The sequence below is a fragment of the Theropithecus gelada genome, chromosome 2 (genome assembly GCF_003255815.1).
Source record: "Theropithecus gelada isolate Dixy chromosome 2, Tgel_1.0, whole genome shotgun sequence".
Classification (NCBI taxonomy): domain Eukaryota; kingdom Metazoa; phylum Chordata; class Mammalia; order Primates; family Cercopithecidae; genus Theropithecus; species Theropithecus gelada.
In genome coordinates, this window is record NC_037669.1 from 48,566,605 (window position 1) to 48,592,568 (window position 25,964).

The 25,964-nt window shown below is 46.4% G+C and overlaps 1 protein-coding gene across 4 annotated transcripts in view; it reads left to right on the forward strand.

Annotated features, from left to right (window-relative positions):
* The window catches only part of ACAD9 (acyl-CoA dehydrogenase family member 9), a 35,636-nt gene that overhangs the window by 686 nt on the left and 8,986 nt on the right, over nucleotides 1–25,964 (forward strand). For 2 of the 4 annotated variants that reach the window (XM_025374986.1, XM_025374987.1), the window contains exons 2-10: nucleotides 5,133–5,226; nucleotides 15,293–15,394; nucleotides 17,009–17,115; nucleotides 18,141–18,241; nucleotides 19,748–19,826; nucleotides 21,383–21,557; nucleotides 23,043–23,116; nucleotides 24,336–24,411; nucleotides 25,866–25,936. In XM_025374986.1, coding sequence (XP_025230771.1) covers nucleotides 5,133–5,226; nucleotides 15,293–15,394; nucleotides 17,009–17,115; nucleotides 18,141–18,241; nucleotides 19,748–19,826; nucleotides 21,383–21,557; nucleotides 23,043–23,116; nucleotides 24,336–24,411; nucleotides 25,866–25,936 — 879 coding nt within the window. The remainder of the gene's footprint in view (nucleotides 1–5,132; nucleotides 5,227–15,292; nucleotides 15,395–17,008; nucleotides 17,116–18,140; nucleotides 18,242–19,747; nucleotides 19,827–21,382; nucleotides 21,558–23,042; nucleotides 23,117–24,335; nucleotides 24,412–25,865; nucleotides 25,937–25,964) is intronic. The other 2 variants (XM_025374988.1, XM_025374990.1) reach the window with 2 other exon arrangements.

Genomic DNA, 25,964 nt, shown 5'->3' on the forward strand with positions numbered 1-25,964 from the left:
TAGACCGTGTCCCTCCTCAGTCACCTGCCAGCGCCCTGGGGCTTCCTTCCCCAGTTGAGCCGTAGCGCCTCTCCCAGCCATTGAGGTTCCTCAGAAATCTGGCTCCAAGATGCTTCTCGGGCGTCGCACAACCCTGCCAGTAGTAACAGTTTGGTTATAAAACACTCATTGTCCTCTTAGAGTTGGAAGACTTAGGTTTGGTCTTGGCTCGTTGACTTTGAAACTCAGTTCTTTTTTTTGAGACAGAGTCTCGCTCTTGTCGCCCAGGCTGGAGTGCTCACTACAACCTCCACCTCCTGGGTTCAAGCGATTCTCCTGCCTCAGCCTCCGGAGTAGCTGGGATTACAGGCGCCCGCCACCATGCCCGGTTTTTTTTTTTTTTTTTTTTGTATTTTTAGCAGAGATGGAGTTTCACCATGTTGGCAAAGCTGGTCTCGAACTCCTGATCTCAGGTGATCCGCCCGCCTCGGCTTTCCAAAGTACTAGGATTACAGGCGTGAGCCACCACTCCCGGCCGAGACTCAGTTCTTTCAGCCTTAAAATGGAAATAGTGTTGTGTCTCCTTCACAGAGGTGTTGTAGAGCCCCAGTGAGATAAATGGTGCATGGAGAGTCGTCTTAAACTGTAGAGTACTGTGCAGCAGAAGAGAGAACTGGCTTCAACACTTACTAGTCTTGTGACCTTGGAGCTGATGGTTTCACCTCCCTGTGCCTCAGTGACTTCATCTACAAAATAGGAATAAACACGTTTCTTGCTTTTTCCTTTGTGTTTTATTTTATCTTCTAAGGAAAGCAACAGTATACTTGCTATTTCCTCGAGGTGCCCTGCTTTGAGCTTGGCTGAATGTTGGCTGATCCTCTATCACGGAAGTTATTCCCTGGCTTCTCTTTGGAACATTCCTCTGAGGTTGTCAGGCTGATCCCTTTATATCAAGCAACCTTATTGATGCAGAAGCTAAGACTCAGACTAAAAGCAGTTTGCCCGGCTAGAAGGTGCAGAGCTATGTCTTTGACATATGGGAAACCCTTTTTACCCAGGACCTGGGGCAGTGTGGTGCTCTATCCTGGGACCTCCTGCTTTCCAGGAGCATGGTGAAGAAAGAACACAAATCCTTCAGATCTGTTTCCATCTTAAACCTTTGGCACCACCTGCCCTGCCCTTACTCTCAGCTGTCAGCTTTGCTTCCCATTCCACTGAGAAAATCCATGCAGTCAAATGAGAACTTCACAGGCATAGTTACCCCCTCCCCCTCCATGTGCCCATATTATCTACATTCTGTTACTATGACTGAACTGTCTGCTTCTGGCAAAACCAACCTCTCATTAGACCCCAGGCCTTCTCACCTACTCAAGGGTAATTCTTTCCTTTCTCGGAATCATTAACGGTTCTCTCTACTGGATTTTGAGCCCTTACCATTCAGACGTTTGTCCCTAATGGCCATGGAAGTCAGTAGTGACCTCTCTGTTGTCAAATCGTGTGATCTGTTCTCAGACCTCATCCTACTTGGCCCATCATTGGCATCTGACGCTGTTCATTCTTCTACCCTGTTGACACACTTTCTTCTCTAGTTTCTGAATCACTATTCTCATCGTTCTCTGAATGTTCTAAATACTTCACTGACTAATACTTCTCTGTGTCAATTGCTAGTTCTTTTTTAGCTCCTTTACTGCTAAACAATGACCAGTGTTTCCAACTAGCCAAGTTGGAATTTACTAAGGCTGGGTCTGTGGATGTCTCTTTTCTTTTTTTTTTTTTTGAGACGGAGTCTGGCTCTGTCGCCCAGGCTGGAGTGCTGTGGCCGGATCTCAGCTCACTGCAAGCTCCGCCTCCCGGGTTTACGCCATTCTCCTGCCTCAGCCCCCAGAGTAGCTGGGACTACAGGAGCCCGCCACCTCGCCCGGCTAGTTTTTTGTATTTTTTAGTAGAGACGGGGTTTCACCGTGTTAGCCAGGATGGTCTCGATCTCCCGACCTCGTGATCCGCCCGTCTCGGCCTCCCAAAGTGCTGGGATTACAAGCTTAAGCCACCGCGCCCGGCCTGGATGTCTCTTTTCATCTACAACCGTCTCCTGGGTGACCTTATTTAGTGTCCTGGCTTTAAATATCATCAATATCCTGATGCCTCAAATTTCTTTCTCCAGTTCAGATTTCTCCCTGAGCTCCAGATTCCTTTTGCTTTTTCAGAGTTGGGGCCTTCCTCTGTCACCCGGGCTGGAGTGCAGTGGTACCATCATAGCTCACTGCAACCTTGAACTCCTAGGCTCAAGAGATCCTCTCACCTCAGCATCCCCAGTAGCTGGGACTAGGCACGCCCTGCCACACCCAGCCAAGGTCCTTTTTTAAATCTACCTTTGTACTCAAAAGCTCTGCTAAGAGGTTTAACAGGCGTTTGAGATTAATAGATCCAAAACTGAGTTCCTGGTTCCCACCCAATCCTGGTCCTTCCACCAGCCTTCTTTTATCATAGATAATGGTGGCTCTGTTGTTCCACCTGTTCAGACAGAACACCTGGCGTCACCTTGTACTCTTTTTTTTTTTTTTTTTTTTTTTTTTTTTGTGAGACGGAGTCTCGCTCTGTCGCCCAGGCTGGAGTGCAGTGGCCGGATCTCAGCTCACTGCAAGCTCCGCCTCCCGGGTTCCCGCCATTCTCCTGCCTCAGCCTCCCGAGTAGCTGGGACTACAGGCGCCCACAACCGCGCCCGGCTAATTTTTTTGTATTTTTAGTAGAGACGAGGTTTCACCGTGTTAGCCAGGATGGTCTCGATCTCCTGACCTTGTGATCCGCCCGCCTCGGCCTCCCAAAGTGCTGGGATTACAGGCGTGAGCCACCGCGCCCGGCCACCTTGTACTCTTATTCTCCTAGTTCATGTCTAATTCCACAGAAGATCTGGTTTTCTCTACTTTGAGGTTCTTCAGAGTCTCACCACTTTTAGACCCTTCTGCTACTACTTCGGATCAGGCCAATGTCATCTCTCACAGCCTTACTGGGATTAGAGCAGAAACATGGGACATGATGGTTAGAATCTCAGAACTGGAAAAGATCTTTCAGATTATGTAGGCCAGTGGTTGTCACCCTGCCCTCAGCCGGACCCAAGCTATTCATGGAGTGCCCCTGGAACTGCTGCAGGGATGGGTGGGAAGTTGAGTGGGTGGGATTTAGGTGACTGTTTTCCATATCAGCAGTCTCAGAACTGCTTGACTTCTGTCTGTTTTACATATTTGGTTTCTGCACTAGATTTCTTTGAATAACAGATTCCACTTTTTAAGATAATTTACAAACTGTTTATTGCAATTGAACTCTCCTCCCCTAAGGCACTGACCTGATTTGATAACATCAGAATCTTTCTCCCGTGCCCCTGCAGTCTCTCCTATGTGACAGGTTTTCTGTGGTTGTACCTGAAGGCCAACTAGTTGCCAGGCTGTCTTATCTGGCCTGCCCACTGGTACCAGAATGATCTCTAACACAGCCCATGCACAAGACCCAAGTGTCAGTGAGCCTCTGTGTTCAGTGAAGGAGACTGAGCTTTGATCTAAAAGGCTGCAGAGTGATGGGGCCATCAACTTGTTTTTTTCCTTTTTTTTTTTCTTGAGACAGAGTCTTACTCTGTCACCCAAGCTGGAGTGCAGTGGTGTAATCACAGCTCACTGGAGCCTCAACCTCCCCAGGCTCAGGGGATCCTCCCACCTCAGCCTCCTGAGTAGCTGGGACTATAGGTGTGTGTAGCCTTGCCCAGGCTGGTTTTGAACTCCTGGGCTTTAAGCAATCCCCCTGCCTCAGCTTCCCAAAGGACTAGGATTACAGGCAGTAGCCACTGTGCCCAGCCAAGCTTGTTTTTTAATTTTTTTTTTTTTATTTTGAGACAGAGTCTTGCTCTGTCACCCAGGCTGGAGTGCAATGGTGCAATCTCAGCTTACTGCAACCTCCACCTCCCGGGTTCAAACGAGTCTCCTGCCTCAGTCTCCTGAGTAGCTGGGATTTCAGGTGTGCGCCACCACGCCTGGGTAATTTTTGTATATTTAGTAGAAATGGAGTGTCACCATGTTGGTGAGGCTAGTCTCGAACTCCTGACCTCGTGATCCGCCCACCTTGGCCTCCCAAAGTGCTGGGATTACAGGTGTGAGCCACCGTGACCGGCCTCCCAGCTTGTTTTTTTCGATACCACCTTCATGGTGGTTTTGGAATGGACAGAGGCAGGGATTCCTTTAAGTTGGCTGTCACTTTTAGTTAGGGACTCACGTATAAGCCTGTGGTCCTGGGCCCAGAGAGGAGAAAGCAGTGGGAGCATATTGATAGAGTAGAGAAATCTGTTGGCTGATTGGCTGTACAAGGTCTGAGGAGAAGGTTGAGGTCTCCCAAAGACTTCTCTAGAGACACTTGGTGAGAGGCGCCATGAGGACAGGTGTTGCTTGGGCCTATAACTATGACTCAGGACATCACTGCTCAGCAACCTGAAGCCCACATCCACAGTTCGTGTCATGCTGGCAACTGAAGGGGTACCAGAGCCCAAAAGTCCAGAGGGGCTCGGTACAGGGAGCAGATGTCCATGAGCAGGAGAGACAGAGGCTATAGGGATCGATGAGACTTGGTAAGCACGACATGCTCTTCTCAGCGTAACATCTTTGAGCTCACACAATAATTGATGTAGAATTGTCCATTTCAGTAAGGAGCTTCCACGTCCACTATCTTCCACAATTCTCACAAGGGCCTTGAGTAAATATTACTTGCATGTTATGGGTAAGAAAGAGGTAGTTTGGAGAGCTGAAGGGATTTGGTGAAGGCCACATAATTAGTAAGCCTGAAATCAAGGACCAGACCCCCAGGCTTCTAAATGTTAGTCTTGGGCTGCATGTTTCATGGGACCATTATCATCCCTTGTACTGAGAAGGAAAGCTGATGAAAATCGGGAAGAACCTATTTGAACAGGGGAGGGAGATGGATGTGGGTGGTGGAGCCTCCACATAGTTCCTGTATCTCGAGAACCTTGTGAGGTTTGCTTTCCAGTTCCTTCAGTACGTCACGTCCCGCTGGCCAGGGTGGAGTAGAGCACATGTTTTTCCTTCCCTTTAACTGATATTTCCATGATGGCAGCGTAATAAAAATTAAATTTTTTAGAAAATATTTACTATTTTTAGAAAGAAGTTTTCCCATTTCCGGAAGTTAGCCAAGATGAACTTAATGAAATCAATCAGTTCTTGGGACCTGTGGAAAAATTCTTCACTGAAGAGGGTACGTATGGTTTTCTTTACCATTGCCGATTTCCACTGTAAGGGCGATTCGGTTGATATTTATATTAGAAGCAGCATACATAGGGGAAGTCTTCTTGAGGGAGAAATGGTTTCCACTCATCATAATTTGCTTTAGGTTTCATCCCTGTTGCCATTTAATTAAAAAACATCCAGTTAAATGCTTCTCATTGTATTTGTGGTGAAGGACCACTTTAAACATTTCCAAACTGTTCCAGGCCAACACTTCCATAAGCTGTAATAAAAATGAATAACTAAAAAAATGAGATGGCAAAAAGCCAAGGCCACACACCATACAAGCCCCTGGAGCATGTGCTGGTTGTTGTGGCAGTGTACAATTGCTTTTAGTGTTTCTAAAGGTTGAGTTTCAATTTCTGTACTTTGGTAATTGTAAACAAATAGTGATTTGTGGACCAGCGACAGTGTGGCACCTGCATGGTGAGGCAGCATTTGACCTCAGGTCCCTCTCTCAGAGCTGTTGGCCAGTCCTCCAGCCAGGTCCTTGGTGGAGAGTTCAGTGATGGTGGATAGACAGCAGCTCTTCCCTAACACTAGGATCCTGGAGAGCTTTTGTTTATGTGGATTTTATCTATCAATATTTGCCCTCTTAGGGATTATTTTATTTTTATTTTACTTTATTTTTTCAAGAAAGGGCCTAGCTGTGTTGCTCAGACTGGAGTGCAGTGGTATCATCTCATCTCACCACCACTTCCGTCTTCCAGGCTCAAGCAATCCCCCGACTTCAGCCTCCTGAGTTGTTGGAACTACAAGTGCGCACCCCCATGCCCAGCTAATTTTTTTGTATTTTTCATAGAGACAGGTTCTCACTATATTGCCCAGGCTGGTCTTTACTCCTAGGCTCAAGTGATCCTCCCACCTTGGCCTCCCAAAGGGCTGGGATTACAGGTGTGAGCCACCATGCCTGGCCCCTCTTAGAAATTAAAACTGAGAAATTTAAAATATACTGTGGGTCTGGGCACAGTGGCTCACGCCTGTAATCCCAGCACTTTTGGAGGCCAACGTGGGCGGATCACCTGAGTTCTGGAGTTCGAGACCAGTGTAGCCAACATGGTGAAACCCTATCTCTACTAAAAATACAAAAATTGGCCAGGCATGGTGGTGTGGTGGCGGGTGCCTATAATCCCAGCTACTCAGGAGGCTGAAGCAGGCGAATTGCTTGAACCCAGGAGGCAGAGGTTGTAGTGAGCCTAGATTGCGCCACTGCACTCCAGCCTGGGTGACAGAGTGTGACTTTGTCTAAAAAAAATAAAATATACTGTGTTCATTTGTTTAAAAATAATAAATCCATTACATGTTAACATAAACAGTATTTTTTTTTCTTTTTTTTTTTTCTTTTTCCTTTTTGTGGAGAACGGGGTCTCGCTATATTACCCAGGCAGGTCTCGAACTCCTGGGCTCAAGCTATCCTCCCGCCTCTGCCTCCCTGAGAGCTGGGATTACAGGCGTGAGCCACTGTGCCCAGCCAACAGTATTTTTAATGAAAAATATTTTGAAAAATAATTAGGCCGGGCACAGTGGCTCATGCCTGTAATCCCAGCACTTAGGGAGACGAAGGTGGACGATCACCTGAGGTCGGGAGTTCGATACCAGCCTGACCAACATGGAGAAACCCCGTCTCTACTAAAAATACAAAATTAGCCAGGCATGGTGGCGCATGCCTGTAATCCCAGCTACTCAGGAGGCTGAGGTAGGAGACTCGCTTGAACCCGAGAGGCGGAGGTTGCCATGAGCTGAGATTGCGCCACTGCACTCCAGCCTGGGCAACAGGAGCAAAACTCCGTCTCCAAAAAAAAAAAAAAAGAAAAGAAAAAGAAAAATAATTCGTGGAAAGAGTGGTATTGGTTGAAAGTTGTGCAAGTCCTTTTAATGTTTGGCTTATTAGAAGACAGCTGGATTCTCATACCTGTTTGTGCACGTAACCTCTGGAAAAGTCCGCTGTGCAGCCTTTTTTTTTTTTTTTTAAACTGTCTTTTTTTATAATCTTCACACATGCATTTTTTTTGTTTGTTTCTAAGATAGTCTTGCCCTGTCACCCGGGCTGGAGTACAGTGGTATGAACTCAGCTCACTGCAACCTCTGCAGTTGAAGTGATTCTCATGCCTCAGCTTCCTAAGTAACTGGAATTACAGGCACGTGCCACCACACCTGGCTAGTTTTTGTATTTTCAGTAGAGATGGGGTTTTACCATGTTGGCCAGGCTGGTCTTGAACTCCTGGCCTCAAATGATCTGCCTGTAATCCAACGTGCTGGGATTATAGGTGTGAGCCACTGCACCTGGCCTGACACATGCATTTTTTTTTTTTTTTTTTTTTTTTTTTTTTGAGACGGCGTCTCACTCTGTTGCCAGGCTAGAGTGCAATGGCATGGTCTCGGCTCACTGCAACCTCCACCTCCTGGATTCAAGCGATTCTCCTGCCTCAGCCTCCCAAGTAGCTGGGATTACAGGCACGCGCCACCATGCCCGACTAATTTTTGCATTTTTATTAGAGACAGGGATTCTCCATGTTGACCAGGCTGGTCTCGAACTCCTGACCTCGTGATCCACCCGCCTCGGCCTCCCAAAGTGCCGAGATTACAGGTGTGAGCCACCGCGCCCAGCCTGACACATGCATTTAAAGCAAGAAACACACACTTCAGGACATAGGGCTCTGTCAGCAATAACTGTCATCTTCTTATTTGCAGAGATGTAAATGTAAATATACAAGAAACCAGCCGCGCATGGTGACTCACACTGGTAATCTTAGCACTGTGGAAAACTGAGCGGGGCAGACTGCTTGAGTCCCAGAGCTTGAGACCAGCCTGGGCAATGGAGCGAAACCCTGTCTCTACTAAAAATACAAAATATTAGCTGGGCGTGGTGGTGCGTGCCCGTAGTCCCAGCTACTCAGGAGTCTGAGATGGGAGAAGCACCCAAGCCTGGGAAGCCAAGGCTGTAGTGAGCTGTGTTCATGCTATTGTGCTCCAGCCTGGGTGACAGGAGTGAGACCCTGTCTCAAAAAAAAAAAAAAAACCCAAAAAAAAAAAAAGAGAAACCACTGCAAACCAAACCCACTCCCTCTGACAGGAACAAAGGTCTCTTGGAATAAATAGCAAATGCTGGAATAAAAGCTGTGTTCATTCAACTGCCATGATGTGAATTCAAAAAGGAAGTTAAATCCAAGGGCAAAGCAGAGAAAAGAACATACAAATATACACCTATTTCATGTATATGCAAAGAGGAGGCTAATCACTGTGGACAAAGGGCCCTCTGGAACCACAGCTGTAGGCAGCTAGTAGTGCCACGGAAATAGAGGCATTGTCGGCTAGAAACAGAAAAATCACATCCTCCCACAACTGGCCTCTATCAAAACCAACCAGGACAGATAACCCTTCCCCAAAAGTAATGGCCGAGAATAAAAGCACAAATATTGCTGGAAATCCAAGTAGCCTTTTTTACTGCTTTGAGTAACTTACATGCAAACCTAAGAGATTTTTCCAAATCCTTGATCAAGTTTTATTCATGTAAAGCCCGTACATAAATTCTGGGGAACATGGTACTTTGGGCTCCATATTGGACTCTGAGCCAAAACGTTAAATACACTACACTGCACCCCACTGTACAGTCTTCGGAGAATTAGAATTTAAAAGCAAATAACATCTTGAATAGTTTTAAGCCAGGTGTGATGGCTCATGGCTGCAATCCCAGCATTTTGGGAGGCCAAGGCAGGTGGATCACTTGAGGTCAGGAGTTTGAGAGCAGCCTGGCCAACATGGTGAAACCCTGTCTCTACTAAAAATATGAAAATTAACTGGGTGTGGTGGCACACACCTGTAATCCCAGCTACTGGGGAGGTCGAGGCAGGAGAATTGCTAGAACTCGGGACGTGAAGGTTGCATTGAGCTGGGATCGCGCCACTGCACTTCAGCCTGGGTGACAGAGCGAGACTCCATCTCAAAAAATAAAAATAAAAAGACATAAAAAATAAACTAGTTTTGACCCTGTGGGACCCCCTAGAAGCAGCTCAGGTCCCCCAGAACCTCTTTGAGAAGTGCCAAATTGTCAACTGTCATTACATTGCTTTGTTTTTGTTTCTTATTTCATGCCTGGTGATCACAAAGTATATGTTGCTAGTTTTAAAAGTTGCTTATTTGTATATAAACAATTTATAATTTAGAAATACTTATTTCTGCTTTTTTTCCTAGTGGTTATCTTCCTGTTTGTATCTTTTTTTAGTTCCCATGGTCTCTTGTTCTTTTATTTAAACTTTTCCTATGTGGTCTGTCAGGTTTTTTTTTTGTTTTGTTTTGTTTTTTGAGACGGAGTCTCGCTGTGTCTCCCAGGCTGGAGTGCAGTGGCGTGATCTCAGCTCACTGCAAGCTCCACCTCCCGGGTTCACGCCATTCTCCCGCCTCAGCCTCCCAAGTAGCTGGGACTACAGGCGCCCGCCACCACGACCGGCTAGTTTTTTGTATTTTTAGTAGAGACGGGGTTTCACCATGTTAGCCAGGATAGTCTCGATCTCCTGACCTCGTGATCCACCCGCCTCGGCCTCCCAAAGTGCTGGGATTACAGGCGTGAGCCACTGTGTCCGGCCAGGTTTTGTTTTTTTTTTTTCAGGACTAATTAAGGTATAATTGATTTACAATAAATTGTACACACTGTCATGTGTCACATAATGACGTTCAAGTCAATGACAGACCATGTATACAATGGTAGTCCCATAAGATGATCATACCATATTTGTACTGTACCTTTTCTATGTTTAGCTGTGTTCACATACACAAATACTTCCCATTGTGTTACAGTTGCCTACAGTGTTCCACACAGCAATATGCTGTATAGCTTTTTTGTTTTATTTTGTTTTCCTTAAAAAAATAAAATAAGCCAGGTGCAGTGGCTCACGCTTGTAATCCCAGCACTTTGGGAGGCCGAGGTGGGCGGATCACTTGAGGTTGGGAGTTCGAGACCAGCCTGACTAACATGCAGAAACCCCGTCTCCACTAAAAATACAAAAAAATTAGCCAGGCGTGGTGGCGCATGCCTGTAATCCCAGCTACTTGGGAGGCCGAGGCAGGAGAATCACTTGAACCTGGGAGGCGGAGGTGGCAGTGAGCCCAGGTCGCTCCATTGCACTCCAGCCTGGGCAACAAGAGCAAAACCCCGTCTCAAAAAAACAAACAAACAAAAAATTTACAGTGAGATGGAGTTTCACTGTGTTGCCCAGGCTGGTCTCCAACTCCTGAGCTCAAGTGATCCTTCTGCCTCAGCTTTCAAGTGCTGGGATTATAGGCATGAGCCACCACGCCCAGCCTACTATACAGGTTTGCAGCCTAGGAGCAATAAGCCATACCATATAGCCTAGGTGTGTAGTAGGCTCTGTCACCTAGGTTGTGTAAGTCCATTCTGATGTTCATACAGGGAATCACCTGACACATGACTGTATTTAGAGAGTACCCCTTAGGAGCCGTCAGCACAACAAAGGAAGTCAACATTACCCATCAAAGTTTCCTCATGCCTCTTTTATTTCCCCGAGTCCCCAGGCAACTGCTGATCTGTTTTCTCTCACTATAGATTAGTTTGTATTTTCTGGAATTATGTGTGATTTTGTCTGGCTTCTTTCTGCGTAATTTTGAATTTCATCCATGGTGCATGTATCGGTAGTACTTCCTTTTTAATGCTGAGTCGTATTTCTTTCTATAGATATACCAAAATTTGTTTATCCATTTAAGTATTCATTGACATGGGGTATGTATCCAGATTTTAGCTATCACCAAAAAAGTTGCCATAAACATACCTTTTTTCCTCTTTTTCTTTTTTTAAGAGACACGGTCTTTCTTTGTCGCCTGGGCTGGAGTGCAGTAGTGTAATCATAGCTCACTGCAACCCTCCAACTTCTGGGCTCAAAGCCATCCTCTGCCTCAGCCTCCCGCATAGCTGAGACTACAGGCACACACTACCATGCCCAGCTAATAATTCTTAAAGTTTTTTGTAGAGATGGGGTCTCACTATGTTATTCAGGCTGGTCTCAGACTCCTGGGCTCAGGTGATCTTCCTACCTCAGCCTCTTAAAGTGTTAGGATTACAGGTATGAACCACCATGCCTGGCCTGTATTTTCTTTTTTTTTGAGACGCCATCTCGAATCACTGCAACCTCCACCTCCCGGGTTCAAGCAATTCTTCTGCCTCAGCCTCCTGAGTAGCTGGGATTACAGGTGTGTGCCACCACGCCTGGCTAATTTTTGGTATTTTTAAGTAAAGAAGGGGCTTCACCATGTTGGCCAGACTGATCTCAAACTCCTGACCTTGGGTGATCTGCCCGCCTCGGCCTCCCAAAGTGCTTGGATTACAGGTGAGAGCCACCTCGCCCAGCCTGGCCTGTATTTTCTTTTAGAAACTTCATAGTTTCTAAACTATGACTGGACATGGTGGCTTACGCCTGTAATCCCAGCACGTTGGGAGGCCAAGGCGAGCGGATCATGAGGTCAGGAGATCGAGACCATCCTGGCTAACATGATGAAACCCTGTCTCTACTGAAAATACAAAAAATTAGCCGGGCGTGGTGGCAGGCACCTGTAGTCCCAGCTATTCGGGAGGCTGAGGTAGGAGAATGGTGTGAACCCGGGAGGCGGAGCTTGCAGTGAGCTGAGATCACACTACTGCATTCCAGCCTGGGCGACAGAACAAGACTCCATCTCAAAAAAAAAAAAGTTTATAGTTTTAATTCAGGTTTAGAACTATGATTCATTCAGAGTTAATTTGGGGTTTGTTGTGAGGTGAAGTTTGAGGAGGATTGTTTTGCTTATGGCTATCCAGTTCCATCAACATTTGTTGGAAAGATTATCTTTTCCCTATTGGATCTACTTGGCACCTTTATCAAAAATCAGTTGGCCATTTATGTATGAGTTTATCTCTGAATTTTCTATTCTCTTCCACTGATCTATTTGTCCATCTTTATTCAGGTATTACATTGTCTTGTTTACTGAGCTTTCTGTTAAGGCTTGGAACCAAGTAATGTTAGTTCTCCAACTTTATTCTTGTCTAAAGTTGGTTTGACTCTTGCAGGTCCTTTGCATTTCTTTTGCATCAATTTAATAATCAGCTTTTCAAGTCTACAAAAAGGCCTACAAGTTTTTAAATGGTTGGTTTATCTTTTAGAGCAATTTTTTTTTTTTTTGAGACAAAGTCTCACTCTGTCGCCCAGGCTGGAGTGCAGTGGCGTGATCTTGGCTCACCACAACCCCTGCCTCCTGGGTTCAAGTGATTCTCCTGCCTCAGCCTCCCGAGTAGCTGGGACTATAGGTGTGCACCACCATGCCCGGCTAATTTTTATATTTTTTTAGTAGAGACAGGATTTCACTATATTGGCCAGGCTGGTCTCGAACTCCTGATCTAGTGATCCACCTGCCTCAGCCTCCTAAAGTGCTGGGATTATAGACTTGAGCCACCGTGCCCAGCCAGCAATTTTTAAAAATAGGAAAAAAGGATCTTGTTACCCATGTACTTGCTGATTCCAGGGCTCTTCATGTCTCTTGTAGAGTCTCTTCCTGGCTTCATATTGCTTCAGAAGAGATGTCTGCTTCCATTCTTATCTTCGTTCCTTTGTACATAGTGTTTCTTTCATCTCTGGCTGCTTTTCAGTGGTGTTAGGAAAACTGATTATCACATTTATTTATGTAGTTTTTTGCACATGTATTTTGCTTGGAGTTCTTTGAACTTTTGCTACCATTGCTCTTCTCTGGGAAGGATTTCCTTTCACTTTTCATGATGTGTAGCTCTGCAGGGGATGCATATTCTCACCTTTTGTATGTCTAGAAAAGTCTGTTTCAGCTGGGCAAAGTGGCTCATGCCCATAATGCCAGCACTTAGGGAAGCCGAGGTGGGTGGATCGCCTGAGGTCAGGAGTTTGAGACCAGTCTGGCCAACAGGGTGAAATCCCGTCTCTACCAAAAATACAAAAATAGCCAGATGTGGTGGCATGCACCTGTAATCCCAGCTACTCTGGAGGCTGAGGCAGGAGAATCACTTGAACCTGGCGGGCAGAGGTTGCAGTGAGCTGAGATCGCACCACTGTACTCCAACCTGAGTGACAGAGCAAGACTCCATCTCAAAAAAAAAAAAAAAAGGAAAGAAAAAGTAAAAGAAAAGTCTGTTTCATCGGAACGGGTTTCTGTGTTGACAGGATTTACCTTTCAGGCAATTAATGGTGTTGCTCTGCTTTCTTCCTGACTTCGTATTGCTTCAGAAGAGATGTCTGCTTCCATTCTTATCTTTGTTCCTTTGTACATAGTGTTTCTTTCATCTCGGGCTGCTTTTCAGTGGTTTTAGGAAAATTGATTATCACATTCATTTATGTAGTTTTTTGCACATTTATTTTGCTTAGAGTTCTTTGAACTTCTGGCTCTGTGTGTTTATACTGCTTACTGAATTTAGATAAACAGTTGTACACCCATACAGTGAATACTGAGCAACAAAAAGTAATGAAGTATTTATACATGAAAAAACATGGATGAATCTCAAAATCATGACCTGAGTTAAAGAAGCCAGGGTAAACAGATAGGTACCATATGGATTCATTTATATAAAACTTGAAGATGCAAGCTGATCTATAGACAAAAGATTTGTGGTTGCCTGGGGATGGTGGACAGATGGATCGATCTCAAAGGGGCATAGAGACTTTTGGTGGAAAAGGAAATGTTTTCTTCTCAATTGTGATGTTTTCACTGACAAATATGCCAGAACTCAACAAATTATATATTGTAAATATGTGCAGGTTATTCTTCGCCAATTATATATGTCAATAAAGTTGTTAAAGGATAAAAAAATGAAGGGTTTGGCCTGCACTTTTGGAAATCTGTAGTTGTCTTAGTCACCCATGTATGCAAAAATTCTTAAGTGTAGGTTATGGTGTTTTTCACAATTTATAATACTGATAAAGTTTAATTAGCAATTCAGAAGTACACTTTAATTGGCTTGATGCATACAAAAGTGTGTAGTTATAGGCCTAATGCTATTGATTGTTCAGTTTTGCTGCAGTGAATGTGAATTTTTATTTTAGAGACGAGATCTCACTCTGTCGCTCAGGCTGGAGTGCAGTGGTGCCATCATAGCTTACTCAACCTCCCAGGTCGAGTGATCCTTCCACCTGAGCCTCCCAAGTAGCTGAGAGTGCAGGCTGAATGTGAGTGTTGAATGAATAAATGAATTGGTGTTAAACAGGCTAAACTGTCTCAGAACTGGTGGATTGTGCTGAAAGCAGTATGGCCTCTGACAGTGAGGTAAATCTTGGCCCAGATACTGCCATGAGGTGGCTATCTAGCTGAACATTTTAGTATAATTCTGAGAGTTGCATATTTATTCTCTCATTTCCTAGAATATACTAGCCAAAAAAAGTATGAGGTCTAGAAGGAGGAGGGAAAAAATGAAGTTTAACATGCCTATAGAAAAATTTACATGCCATGAATGTATAATTTGCTGCTGTTTTACACAGCAAAAGCACTCCTGTGACTAGCACCCAGATCAACAAATAGAACACCACCTAGCTCTGACAGCTTTTAACAGTTTAATTCTGGCCAGGCGTGGTGGCTCACACCTATGATCCCAGCACTTTGTGGTAGGAAGATTGCTTGAGTTCAGGAGTTCAAGACGAGCCTGGGTAACATAGCAAGACCTTGTTTCTACTAAAAAAAAAAAAAAATTAGCTGGGTGTGGTGGTATGTACCTGTAGTCCCAGCTTCTTATGAGGCTGAGGCAGGAGGCTCACTTGAGCCTGGGAGATTGAGGTTATATAAGCTATGATTGTGCCACTGCACTTCAGCCTGGGTATCAGAGTGAGACCCTGTTTCTAAATAAATATATAAAAATAAAATTTTTCCTGGGCTAATTACATAAAATTGAACACAGGCCAAATGACCATGACTACAGAATTTCTAGTTTTGAAAAAATTTCTATTCTGGGATTATATATTATCAATATATAAACACTGTCCTGTTTACTTATATTTGTGGAAACATAGCTTATATTTGTTTAATCAAGATTTTCCTCTTGGCAGTGGACTCCCGAAAAATTGACCAGGAAGGGAAAATCCCAGATGAAACTTTGGAGAAATTGAAGAGCCTGGGCCTTTTTGGGCTGCAAGTCCCCGAAGAATATGGTAAGTCAAGCAAACAAGCACCCAACCAGTTTAGCTCTTAAGAAAGCACTCTGAATTTGTCCATAAAAGGTCTAGTTGCTGGAATAGATGACACCTTCTGTCATGGGTTACATAGTAGGGGTGGACTGACTGAGGGACCTGTAGGGAGGAAGTGCTCTCGGGTCCAGTGCTTTTTATCCTAGCACAGAGGAATGAGACATGTGGTCTGGCTGGCTGTAGAGTGCAAAGCACATCAAGGTGGGAGATTGGACCAGTGGGAACCTTTGAGCAGCATCCTTTGTGCTATGGACTGTCCCTGTAATTCTTTGAGCATCCTAGTGATGTTTTTAGTTCCCAAGTGACGGTTCTACCTTATTAGAGTTAGCCAGTCACTACAACTTGCCTCCCTTATGCTTTTTCTCGAGTTGGTCACCTGAATTCTGCAGAGGTTAAAGGGACAGGCAAGCAGTGTGTGGAAGGCGAGGTAGAAAATGGTTCAAAGGGATAGACCACACACATGTGCCATTTGTGTTTACCCTCAGGCCTTTTGGATATAAAGTTATAAAGGCCAAGGATGCTGCTAAGCATCTGACAATCTGCAGGACAGACTCCCACAACAGAAAACAATCCATTCCAAAATGTTACAGTGCCACAGTGGAGAAGCCTTGTCCTGGAGTCCTCTGGATACTGGGCAGTGGGACACACTATAGTTGTTGCATTTATAAAGACCTACAACTGTGATGGAAGATCCTCGCTATGTGTTAATTGATTTGATGTGTGTGTAGATATCTTCATATTTAAAGTATGTATCTACATATGCTTGTATGTCTAGGAAAAGTGTGGATAGAAGGATATACACAGAAATGCACTTTCTGGGGCACACGATTGTGAGCATTTTTTTTCTTTTTTGTCTTTTGAGACAGGGTCTCACTGTGTCATCCAGGCTGTAGTGCAGTGGCACGATCATAGCTCACTGTAGCCTTGAACTCCTCGGGCTCAAACAGTCCTCCCACCTAAGCCTCCCAAGTAGCTGGGACTTTTTTTTATTTTGTTGAGTTGGGGTTCTGCTACATTGCCCAGGCTAGTTTTGAATTCTTGGAGCCAAGCAATCCTCCCACCTCAGCCTCCCAAAGTGCTGGGATTATAGGCATGAGCCACTGTGCCCAGCCCTTGATTTTTGTTTACTTTGTACCTTTCTGTATTGTGATTTTTTTTTTTTTTGAGACGGAGTCTCTGTTGCCCAGGCTAGAGTGCAGTGGTGTGATCTTGGCTCACTGCAACCTCTGCCTCCCAACTTCAAGTGATTCTCATGTCTCAGCCTCCCGAGTAGCTGGGACCACAGGCACGCGCCACCACACTCAGCTAATTTTTGTATTTTTAGTAGAGACGGGGTTTCTCCATGTTGGCCAGGCTGGTCTCAAACTCTTGACCTCAGGTGATCTGCCCACCTCAGCCTCCCAAAGTACTGGGATTACAGGTGTGAACCACCATGCCCGGCCTGTATTGTGATTTTTTTAAAAAAAATATGGTGATCTGGCATTACTTTATAATCAGAAGAAAAAAAAAAAAACAATGAAGGCTTAATGGGAGGAATCTGGGGCTGGGCTGTGATTGATGCTGGTCCGTGTCTCCTAGGTGGCCTGGGCCTCTCCAACACCATGTACTCACGACTAGGGGAGATCATCAGCATGGATGGGTCTATTACTGTGACCCTGGCAGCGCACCAGGCTATCGGCCTCAAGGTCAGGTGTCTAGGGATTCTGTGGTGCTCTCTGTAGGTCTTCTGGAGTCACATGGTGGCATAGAGGCTAGAGGCTTGCTCCCTCTGAATCGGGCCTGATATCTGACGTGCAGTCCTGCCCTTCAGTTCCCTCACTCTGGCCACACCTCGTGGTGCTCAGTCCCCACACACTGCCCACATGCGCAGTGGCCCTTGGGTTGCATGTCCCTTCCTTTTGAATCTGCCTCCTGTCCCCATTGCCTTTGATCCACCCTTCAAGGCCCAGGTGGGGTGCTGCTGTCTTCGCCTTGGGCTGGAAGTGGTCTCCCCTCCTGAGCCCTCGTCCCTCAGCCTGAGCGTGCCCCCACTCTTTATGCAAGCCGCCTTCCCCCCACTGGTCTTGAGCACCTTAGGGCAGGCCCAGGGCTAACTGCCCTTACTGGCAATCTCATTACTCAGATTATTTCTGCTTAATGTTGACATCAAAGAGAGCTGAATGCACACCATGCTTGGCTCCCCCACCCCAGAGAGCACACGCATTCATGCAGATGTTTGATGAAGAGGGGGCCTGTCTATGTGGCACTGGGAGGGCAGCAGGTGGGACAGCCCTGACATTGAGCACCTTCTTTAAGATAGGCTTGGTTCCAGTGCTCCTGTGTCTTCACATTTCATCATCCAGACCACCCTGCCAGTGGGTGGGAGTGGCCCAGTTTGTGGATGATAAGATGGAGGAGGGTTTCTTTGGAAAGGGATATCCTTTGCCCAAGACCACCAGTCTGGGAAATGAAGGAACTGATATGAAAGTTTTGGACACAGACTGCAAAGTACTGTGGGTCTCTGAGGCTCACGGCGCTGGCACATGGGCCCCTGACAGTCTCCTCAGCAGCCTGGCTCCCTGGGCTCTGCCTGTGGCCGCTTCCTCTGAGTTCTTGCTGTCTTCTCTTGCCTGAAGTAAATATTTGCCTCAGAAAGGAAATGTTTCACAAACACACCTCATGCTCTCCTTTCTCCCCACAGCTGACATTAGTCTGTGTCTGTTCTGTTTAGGGGATCATCTTGGCCGGCACTGAGGAGCAGAAGGCCAAATACTTGCCTAAACTGGCGTCCGGGGAGCACATTGCAGCCTTCTGCCTCACGGAGCCAGCCAGGTCTGTCCCTGCACAAAATGTTATCCCTCAGCAGCTGTGACATTGCCCAAGATTCACTGGGGCAAGGGGGTGTTGGTTTTGTTGAGTAGCTGACTTTTCCTTCTTTCCAAAATCTTGCAGAGAATCAACTCAGCAACTGTTCTTGCCATTCCTTTTACCTTGACCTTATTTCTCTGTCCCAGTGAGACTTGCAAGTAAGATACCATGCTTGACAGCACTTACTAAATAAATTTTTGTGGTTTATAACACACCTTGATGTACAATACAGTAATAACGTTCAGGCTTCAAAGCACCTTTCAGAATATGTAGCGTGGGTGGTACTGTTCCTGCTTACACATTAGGGGCTGAGGTTCATTGAGGCTGTGTGATCTGCTGGATGGAGCAGGGCTGCAGCAGGACTCGGGACTCCGATGATAAGTCCATCACCTGGACCATCCTCCATCCTGCTTCACTGTGCGTGGGAACCTGGGAACAGCCATCCTTCCTGGGGTGCCCACAACTCATCCTCACAGGACCTCAGATGAGCCCATCGCAAGCACCCATTTCCATGTTTAAACCTAAGCCCAAGTTGTTTTCACTGCCACTTTTTTACGTGATGTATTGAAGCAAAGGTCAGCTAAATCCAGCCTCCTGCCTGTTTTTTATAAATAAGTTTTGTTTGTTTGTTTGTTTTTGAGACAGGGTCTTGCTGTGTCACCCAGGCTGGAGTGCAGTGGCACGATCTCATCTCACTGCAACCTCCGCCTTCAAGTGATTCTCTTCCCTCAGCCTCCCGAGTAGCTGGGATTACAGGCATGTGCCACCATGCCCAGCTAATTTTTGTATTTTTAGTAGAGATGAGGTTTCACCATGTTGGCCAGGTTGGCCTCGAACTCCTGACTTCAAGTGATCTACCCACCTAAGCCTCCCAAAGTGCTGGGATTACAGGCATGAACCGCCACGCCCAGCCCAGTTTTATTGGAACATGCCCATTGTTTTATAAATTGTCTTCAGCTGTGTTCTTTTTTTTGTTTTTTGTTTTTTTTTTGAGATGTAGTCTCGCTCTGTTGCCAGGCTGGAGTGCAGTGATATGATCTCAGCTCACTGCAGCCTCCGCCTCCTGGCTTCAAGCGATTCTCCTGCCTCAGCCTCCTGAGTAGCTGGGACTACAGGCATGCACCACCACACCCAGCTAATTTTCGTATTTTTAGTTGAGATGGGGTTTTACCATGTTGGCCAGGATGGTCTCAATCTCTTGACTTCGTGAACCACCTGCCTCAGCCTCCCAAAGTGCTGGGATTACAGGCGTGAACCACCATGCCCGGCCTCATGTTCTATTAATAGCAGCAGAGTTGAGGAGGTGAGACAGACATCCTGTAGCTTGTAAAGCTGAATATGTTATCTGACCCTTCATTTTAAAAGTTCACTGACCTCTTAAAAGTACTAGAACCTCCATTTTCAGGCCCTCAAAAGCATTCATATTTATTCCCAGTATTCTCCCTTGACCACATCTTTCTGCATCTGCAGTGGGAGCGATGCAGCCTCAGTCCAGAGCAGAGCCACGCTAAGTGAAGACAAGAAGCACTACATCCTCAATGGCTCCAAGGTAGGGCTCCTTCCCCATGGCCACGTCAGGATCTTAGTCACGACCTTCACTGCCACTGAGTGAGCACTCTCCACACACCAGGGATTGTACCTGCTGCTGTAGCACTGACTGCCTTCTTGAGCTGCTTTTATGTGTTTGTTTTTGATTTTTTTTAGTTTTTTAAATTTGAGACGGAGTCTCTGTCACCTAGGCTGGAGTGCAATGGTGTGATCTCAGCTCACTGAAATCTCTGCCTCCCAGGTTCAAGTGATTCTCCTGCCTCAGCCTCCTTGGTAGCTGGGCTTACCCATTCTTCGCTAATTTTTGTATTTTTAGTAGAGATGGAGTTTCACCATGTTGTCCAGGCAGGTCTTGAACTCCTGACTTCAAGTGATCCGCCCACCTCGGCCTCCCAAAGTGCTGGGTTTACAGTCATGAGCCACCGTGCCCAGCCTGTAAACCCGAAAAATCTTTAAATTTTTTGTTACACAAAATTTCAGACATGTTCTGTGTGCCTGGCTGGCCCCAACTCCGGCAGTCACCTGCTCATGGCCACTGTGCCTCTTCCAGCAGCATTGCTACCTCCAGATCGCATGGTAACAATCACAGCATGCCTCTCTAAAAGACAAGAGTTTTGTTTGTTTTTTTAAATAAAAACAAAGCTGTAATATCCTTATCACATTTTAAAAATTGATAGTTTCTCTTTTCTTTTGAGATGGGGTCCTGCTCTGTCACCCAGGCTGGAGTGCAGTGGCACAATCTTGGCTTACTGCAGCCTCAACTTCCTAGGCTAAGGTGATTCTCCTACCTCAACCTCCCAAGCAGCTGAGAGTACAGGCATGCAGCTAATTTTTTTTGTATTTTTTTTGGTAGAGTAATTTTTTTTGTATTTTTTTCACCATGTTGGCCAGGTTGGTCTCAAACTCTGGGGCTCCAGCTATCTGCCCACCTCGACCTCCCAAAGTGCTGGGATTACAGGCATGAGCGACTGTGCCCAGCTGATAATTTCTTACATCTATCAGCATTCAAATATCCCTGATTGCCTCATACCTTTTTTTGGTTTAACTATGTGCTTGAATTAAGATCCATACGAGTCCCATCTGTTGCGGTTTGTTAAGGAGTCTGTTTCTGCCTCTAACTCCCTTTGTTTCCTTTCCTCCTCCTCACCACCCTCCTGCCTTCTCTTTTTTCATTTCTTTTTAGAATTAACAAATAAATGTTGTGTGTATTTAGATGTGCAACATGATGTTTTGATATATGTATACCTTAAGAAATGATTAAACCCTTTCTTTCTTGAAGAAATGCAGTTGTCTGGCGGTGGAACCTGAGCTGTTTGACAACTTTGGATGTTCTTTCCCCCCTCCACCTCCACCCTGGCCATCCATGTCCCTTGGGAAAATCCTTGGTCTGGGCAAACTGGGCTGAGCCCTGTCCTGTGTTCACTCATGCTTGGTTGGCTTCTGCAGAGCCAAGGACCCTGCATGTCTGGCCTGAGGTCTGACTGATCGACAAAGACAGAGCTGAGATGGGTCACATAGGGGTTTGGTTTTCTCCAAAGTCCTCCTTTCTGTCCTCAGGTCTGGATTACCAATGGAGGACTGGCCAATATTTTTACTGTGTTTGCAAAGACCGAGGTAGTTGATTCTGATGGATCAGTGAAAGACAAAATCACAGCATTCATAGTAGAAAGAGACTTTGGTGGAGTCACTAATGGGAAACCTGAAGATAAATTAGGCATTCGGGGCTCCAACAGTAAGTAGCTCGTGTGTGCATGTGTGTGTGTGTGTGTGCGTGTGTGTGTGTATGTGTGTAAGGGGGAGACTGGCCCTTGACTCTGTCCAAATAGCAAGATAAAATGAGATTTAAATACTTTCAGTTTTTTTTAAGCATTTTAAAAAGATCAAACTAAGAATGCCACATGGGCTTTGTCTTTGTACCCACAGCTGAGTGCTGCTCACTTGAAGACCTGCTGGTCATCCCCTGCTGTAGCTGCCCTAACGGACAGACCACCTTACCACCTTAGAGCTCAGCTTACAGTCCTCAGCCTTTAGTTGTCTCAGTCTGCAGTGCCTGGCAGCCTGCTTCAGGATGTGGGTTGGGTTCAGGTCCATCTGGGGGCTTGTTCTTAGAGCAGATCATAAGCACCTAAGGGGCCAAGCCAAGCCATATAAGCACTTTTTTTGTCGTGGGAGACATAGTCTCTCTCTGTCACCCAGACTGGAATGCAGTGCTGTCATCTCAGCTCACTGCAACCTCTGCCTCCTGGGTTCGAGTTTTTCTCCTGCCACAGCCTCCCAAGTAATTGGGACTACAGGCGTGCACCACCACACCCGGCTAATTTTTCTATTTTTTGTAGAGATGGGGTTTCACCATGTTGCCCAGACTTGTCTTGAACTCCTGAGCTCAGGCAATCTACCTGCCTCAGTCTCCTAAAGTGCTAGGATTACAGATGTGAGTTACTGTACCTGGACACTTTTTTTTTTTTTTTTAATAGAGATGAGGTCTTGCTGTGTTGTCCAGGCTGGTCTCGAACTCCTGGGTTCAAATGATCTTCCTGCCTCTGCCTCCCAAAATGCTGGGATTATAGACATGAGCCACCATACCCGACCTGAAAGCACATTTAAGTCCTCTGTTCATGTTGGCCTCATTCTAGTGGCCACAGGAAGTCACATGGCCCTAGCAGGCAGGGAAAGGGAGGGAGGTCCATCCCTCCTTACAGTGGGAGAGTGCTACCGTTAGATTGCAGGGGTGTGATTGTGTTAGAGTTAAGAATTGAGACCAGTGGTCCCAGTCTACCCTAAGGCTTTAGGAAATGCTGTTCTCTTTCTCACTTTGCTTGTTCTGGCTCTTTATATCCCTGACTGTTTTCATTCTTAAACTTCTGCTAAATATCACCTTAGAAAAGTCTGACATAGCCCTTAATAAAAATATTATTATCCACCCCCTTGCCAACCTCCATTTCTCTTTATCGTGATGCCCTATTTATTTCATCCATAGCACTGATCACAATGTTACATTGTTTTGTTTATAGCTTTTGTTTCCCTAATCAAAGTATGAGCTGCACAAAGATAGGAACTTTGTCTTTCTCTACTGTCCTACCAAACATTGGATGGATGGATGGATGGATGGATGGACGGACGGACGGACGGACGGACGGATGGATGAATTGCCTGCTTGCAGGTCAAATGCAGAGTGGTTTGCATTATCAGATGAGATCTTAAATTTCATGTGTTTCAGCTTGTGAAGTCCATTTTGAAAACACCAAGGTACCTGTGGAAAACATCCTTGGAGAGGTCGGAGGTGGGTTTAAGGTGAGTTGCCAGCCACAGCCCCTTGTGAGTACCAGGTAGTGTCATGAGTGCAGCTTGTCGGCCCCCAGCTTTTGCCCTGTCCCTGCTCGTAGCAGAGTAGCCTGTGCATGGCAAGTGACTTTGCATGGTTATCTGTTGGGAAATTGGCCAAATTGAGACTGGAAAATTGGCTGGCTCCTAGAAGAAGTGTATGGTAAGGATTGGGAATCTTCCTTCACGTCTGAGTCCTTATTCGCCTCGAGCGAAGGCTAGGATTCCCTTCTGCAGTGGGTGTGAGAAAGCAACCTGTGGGTTCTGGTGGATCTCAAACTCTGTGTCCCACAACCCTGGTCTGCATCCCTGCCCTACTCTTTTCTTTTTGGACTAAGACTTACTATTTTTATTAAGAGATGATTCATACAACAAAGGACTCACCATTTTAAAACGTATCATTTCAGTGGTTTTTAGTATATTCACTATGTTGTTCAAATATCTCCTGTGTCTAATTCCAGAACATTTCCTCACCCCAAAAAGAAATGTTGTACCATCCAGTATGACCCTTACCCAATCCCTTGGCTGCTACTCTTTTACTTTATGTCCCTATGGATTTGCCTCTTCGGAACATTTCATAGAAAAGTAGTCATATGCAAGATCCGGTTTGGTGACAGGCTTCTCTCACATAGCATGATGTTTTCAAGGTTCATCTCTCTCATAGCATGAATGAGTAATTCATTCCTTTTATGGCTGAATTCTGTTCTCTTGAGTGGAGATAGCACATTTTGTTCATCCATTCATCAGCTGATGGACATTGGGGTTGTTACCACTTTGGCTGCTATCAGTAATGCTACTTATGAACATTCATGTCAAGTTTTTATGTGGAAATACTTTTTCAGTTATTTTAATTTATATCTAAAAGTAGAATTTCTGTTTGGCCCAAGTTGGTCTTGAACTCCTAGGCTCAAGCAATCCTCTTGTCTTGGCCTCCCAAAATGCTGGTACTACAGGTGGGAGCCCCCATGCCCAGCTCTGGCATGTTCCTTTGGAATAATGTTCAGTGGTCTTGTGTGCGGGGACGTTGGTAGAGCTGTAACGGTGACTGAATTACCTTGTTCTGAGGCGTTAGGACAGTGCTTTTTCCCAGCTTGAGGGAAGGCAAGCTGATCTGCCTGGCCTGGTCTGGTTGTGGCCTCCTCCTGCTGCCTCCTTCAGGGCCCCTGGGTTCTCCCTGTTCTCCCTGCAGGTGGCGATGAACATCCTCAACAGCGGCCGGTTCAGCATGGGCAGCGCCGTGGCTGGGATGCTCAAGAGATTGATTGGTAGGTAAGTTAGGGACAAGGCCCATTGTGCCCCACCCCCCGCTTCCCCAGCTTCAGCCCTGGAGGCTCTGCCATTCCCCTGGCCCATTCCAGGCCGGTGCTGAACTAGGCCACCTAGACTGAGGGTCCAGCCCAAGCTTGGTCCCTAGGCTTTTGTGGAGACCAGAGGGTCTCCTCAGCCTGCCCCTGAGGTTTGTCGTCATCTACATTCCTCTGTTTCATCTCCACATGGGTGATGCCGATGTGGGGACAGGCTTTCTCTCTGGGGTAGGGGTGGGGATTGGGGAACAGGCTTTCTGTCTGGGGTGAGAGGTTGCCACCGACCAGTAGGAGCAGAGCTGCTTGGTGAGCACACACCAAGAGCCAGGCTTCCAGGATACACAGCCTCTGGTTCCCAAGGTCTGTGTCTTCTGGGTGACTGCACAGTGGGTAGGGAGTAGAGTCAGGTTTGGAACCCAGGTGCCTGGGCCCCTGGATCTTTCTTTTGTTCTCTTCTGTTAGGATACCCCAAACCTCCATTTTTCCTTGCCAGTGAACTTAGAACAGCCCTGTAACCATTCTGGTTGTGGTGGAAGCATCTGTGGGGAAATGGGGGTACCCGGGGCAGCACACCCCTAAGTGCTTTATGAAGCTCCTCTTTGATGCCAGGCTCTGGGCCTGTTTTGGCTTCCCTCCATTTTAGAGATGAGAAAACAGAGACTCAAGAGAGGGCAAGTGATTTGTTGCGGGCCATGCTCCTGGACCCAGAACGAAAGCTGTCAGGCTCCAGGCTCAGGGCTCTTCTCACTCAGGCACAAGGCCTCCGGGGAGCTCCTTTGCCTGGGCTCTCAGTGGGGCTCGGCCCTCTTCACCTCCTGAGTGCACCACACCTGGGAGAGCCTGTGGAGAACATGGCTACGGGCGGGATGGGAGTGCTTCTGCCTGGGGGAGGCACCATGTCACTCATGGGCCCTTAGAGCTCAGCACTTTGTCACAACCACACGCCTGGAAGCCCCAGCTCAAATATTCAAGCCAGGCGGCCCCACCTGCTTTGGTCAGGAACACTGCGCTGGGTGTGAGCCTGGACCACCTCTGTCTGGGGCCTCTGTGCCTGGCTCTGTGCAAGGCGCCCTCCACCTTCCACCTGATTGCATCTTCACAGTGACTCTGAGGTGTGGGATGGTATTCAGGGAGGTGTCACACTTGGCCCAAGGCACAGGCTGTAAGAACCATGGCCAGGATTCAAGCCTGTATCTGATGCCAAACTCTGTGTGTGGGTGCCATGAGGAGGGGCGGTTCTTCTCTGACCCACGGGTGCTGGCAAGTGGGGGTGCTAGCTTCTGGGGTATTTGATCTCAGCAGACACGCTTCTCACAGTGCCCGCCTGTGGGAAGGATAAGGATGATGGCCATAGGAAATCATGTTTGAACAACAGAAATGTTCCAGTTCTTTCTAATAACTCTGCTCTTCCTCAGAAATGACTGCTGAGTACGCCTGCACAAGGAAACAGTTTAACAAGAGGCTCAGTGAATTTGGATTGATTCAGGTACCGACGGTTGAGTACTGTATTTGTG